Below are 2,727 nucleotides of genomic sequence, written 5' to 3'. Positions count from 1 at the left end.
TTTCCATAATTCATAAGGGGTTTTATTTAATTTTTTATGTCGGACTCTATTAAGGATATAGCACGCAGATAAAGCTACTTCCCCCACATATTATCAGGCATATCTGAGCTTAAAAGCATAGCATTCATCATTTCTTTCAGAGTTCTATTTTTTTGGTTCTGCTATGCCATTTTGTTGAGGTATATAAAGTGCAGACATTTCATGGATTATTTCATTAATCTCATAAAATTCTTTTAAAAATTTAATGTTGTATTATCCACCTCTATCAGATATAAGTATTTTGATCATCTTATCTAATTGATTTTCAACTTCAGCCTTAAATTTCAAAAATATTTCAGCAGCCTTATCTTTTGATTTTAATAGATAAATCCTAGTGTATCTAGAAAAATCATCAACGAAGGAGATATAATATTTTTTACCACTCTTGCTTAATGTGTTTTTGAAATCAACTAGATTCGAGTGGATTAATTCTAGCAATTCCGTACTTCTAGAAGTGATGGGTTTAAAAGGTTTCTTTATGTATTTTGCCGCTACACAGACTCTACATTTAGAGTATCCATCTGTGTCAGAAACATTTATAAGATTCATAGTTTTCAACCTTTTAATAGAGGAATAGTTCACATGTCCTAATCTACCATGTCAAATATCAATAGATTCCATCAAATAAGCATAACTGAATTTTTTTTTTTAATGGCAATAGAAACAGTGTTCAGGAAAAATAACTCATAAGATAAATATCCCTTTCCTACAAAGTAATTATTTCTAGTAATTATAACCTTATTAGATTCTAGCACAATTTTCAACCCAGCTTTATTCAATAAACTACCAGAAACTAGATTTCTACATAAAGAATGCACATATAATATGTCATTCAAAGCAAGTGTTTTGCCAGAAGTAAGTTTAAGGAAGATCTTTCCTTTACCCAAGACTCCGACAATTGTAGAATTCCCCATGAAGACACACTCACCGTCCGTTAGGTTACTAAGTTCATAGAATAGGGCTTTGTTGGAGAAGAAATGCCTGGATGCACCAGTGTCTAGTATCTAGTCTTCTTCGTTCTCTACAAGGTTGGCTTCCACAACCACTGCAGTGTTGATCTCGTCATTTTCAGCTAGGTTGACTTGTGGAGTAGATTTAGTAATTAGTTTTTGGTTTGCCTTCTGTTGATCTTTTCTTTGGTAGCACTGGTACGCTTTGTGTCCTAGTTTCCCACAGTAGTAGCACGATATTTTGTTCTTTTGGATCTTGCCATCATGTCCTTTAAATGTCTTGTGTTGATTGTTCTTTTGAAAAACTTTTCCTTTATTCTGGTGAAACTTGTTTTTAGATCCAATAAACTTTACAAAGTTAGCTTTAACTGAAAGAGAAGAGAGAGAAGTTTCCTTATCTATTAGGCGATTTGCTTTTTCCATTCTCATATGGCTGATTAATTCTTGGAGGGTTAGATCCCTTTTCTTGTGTTTCAAGTTGTTGCGATATTCATTCCAAGTAGGAGGGAATTTTTCCAGTAGTACATTGACTTGTAAAATTTCACACTTTTTCATGCCCTCGCTCAGCACTTCAGTCACTAGGTTCTCGTACTCATGGATTTGGTCCATTATAGGCTTCTCATCGACCATTTGAAATTGAACCCATTTAACGATGATGTACTTTTTCCTTCCAGCGTCATCACCTGCGTATCTTATCTCCATTGTACTCCAGATTTCTTTCGCACTCCTATAGTTGACGAATAAATCGAACAGAGAATTATTCATTTGATTATGTAGGTGACCTCTCACTGTTTTATTGTCTCTGTCGTATTTTAATTTTGCCTCATCCTCAGATTTTGTGGTCGTCCCTCCTGCGGGGATCGCTGCTGCAATAATGGCAAGGGTGGAGATTTCTGCTGGATTTTCCAGTGGATTCTGGAACAGCACATAGTCCATTTCCAATTGTTTGAAAAATATGAGCAACTTTGGTGACTATCGTTTGTAGATGGTCCCATCAAGTGGCTCTAGCTTGGAGAGGTTAGGGAATGTTTTAGCAATTGGAACAACCATTATAAGAATAATTTCGCTTTCAATTGTTGGAAAATAAAAGTGTGCCGTGGAAAATCACTGTCTTGAAAGAGAAATTTCGGTACTACCGTGGTGCAAATAGTATAAACCAATCGTTCTCCAAGGTTAATACAGTTATATTTCTCTTACACATGTACTCGTGGAAGAAAGTTTGGAACAACGAATAAATCAACACTCAGATGAGAAGGAGAGAAAGAAAGCAGAAAAGGTGCTCTCGAATTTTGGTGTGTTCAAATGAAAGGAGCTTGAGCCTATTTATAGATGCATTAGTTGGTGGCTGAAAAAATAAGGACTCTATACCAGCCACACATTTATCAATGGATATATCAAAATTAGGAGCAAAAATCGACTATTTAGGAGGGTGATTTAGGAGTTCCAAATGATAGAAATTAGTCATTCCCAACAAAGAATTTGTATAAACTCTATAAATTTATAATTCTAATATTTTTTACATAATTGTTAAAAAGTTTACATAAACTTTTCTTGTGTTGTTATATATATTGAATTTTTCTTTTAAAAATAAATTGTTAAAAAAAATTTAATATATTACATCAAACATATATGTGAATATATATCCTGTAAAATATGCAACTTTATAATTGATGTGCATAAAAACAGCCTGGCCCAAAGAGGCTCAGGCGATCCAGAAAGCAGAAAGAAACGAGAGGCC

At 34.0% G+C, this 2,727-nt stretch overlaps 1 protein-coding gene across 1 annotated transcript; it reads right to left on the bottom strand.

Annotated features, from left to right (window-relative positions):
• Positions 1–1,043: 1,043 nt before the first annotated feature.
• On the bottom strand, positions 1,044–1,925 carry LOC105162750 (uncharacterized). The gene has a single exon (XM_011080871.1). The coding sequence runs from the start codon at positions 1,923–1,925 to the stop codon at positions 1,044–1,046; it is 882 nt and encodes a 293-aa protein (XP_011079173.1).
• Between the last annotated feature and the right edge of the window lie 802 nt (positions 1,926–2,727).

The sequence above is a fragment of the Sesamum indicum genome, linkage group LG13 (genome assembly GCF_026168435.1).
Source record: "Sesamum indicum cultivar Baizhima isolate 11 linkage group LG13, ASM2616843v1, whole genome shotgun sequence".
NCBI classification, from domain to species: Eukaryota; Viridiplantae; Streptophyta; class Magnoliopsida; order Lamiales; family Pedaliaceae; genus Sesamum; species Sesamum indicum.
Note: the sequence above shows the minus strand (reverse complement) of the source record. Positions and strands in the feature narration are given on the sequence as shown.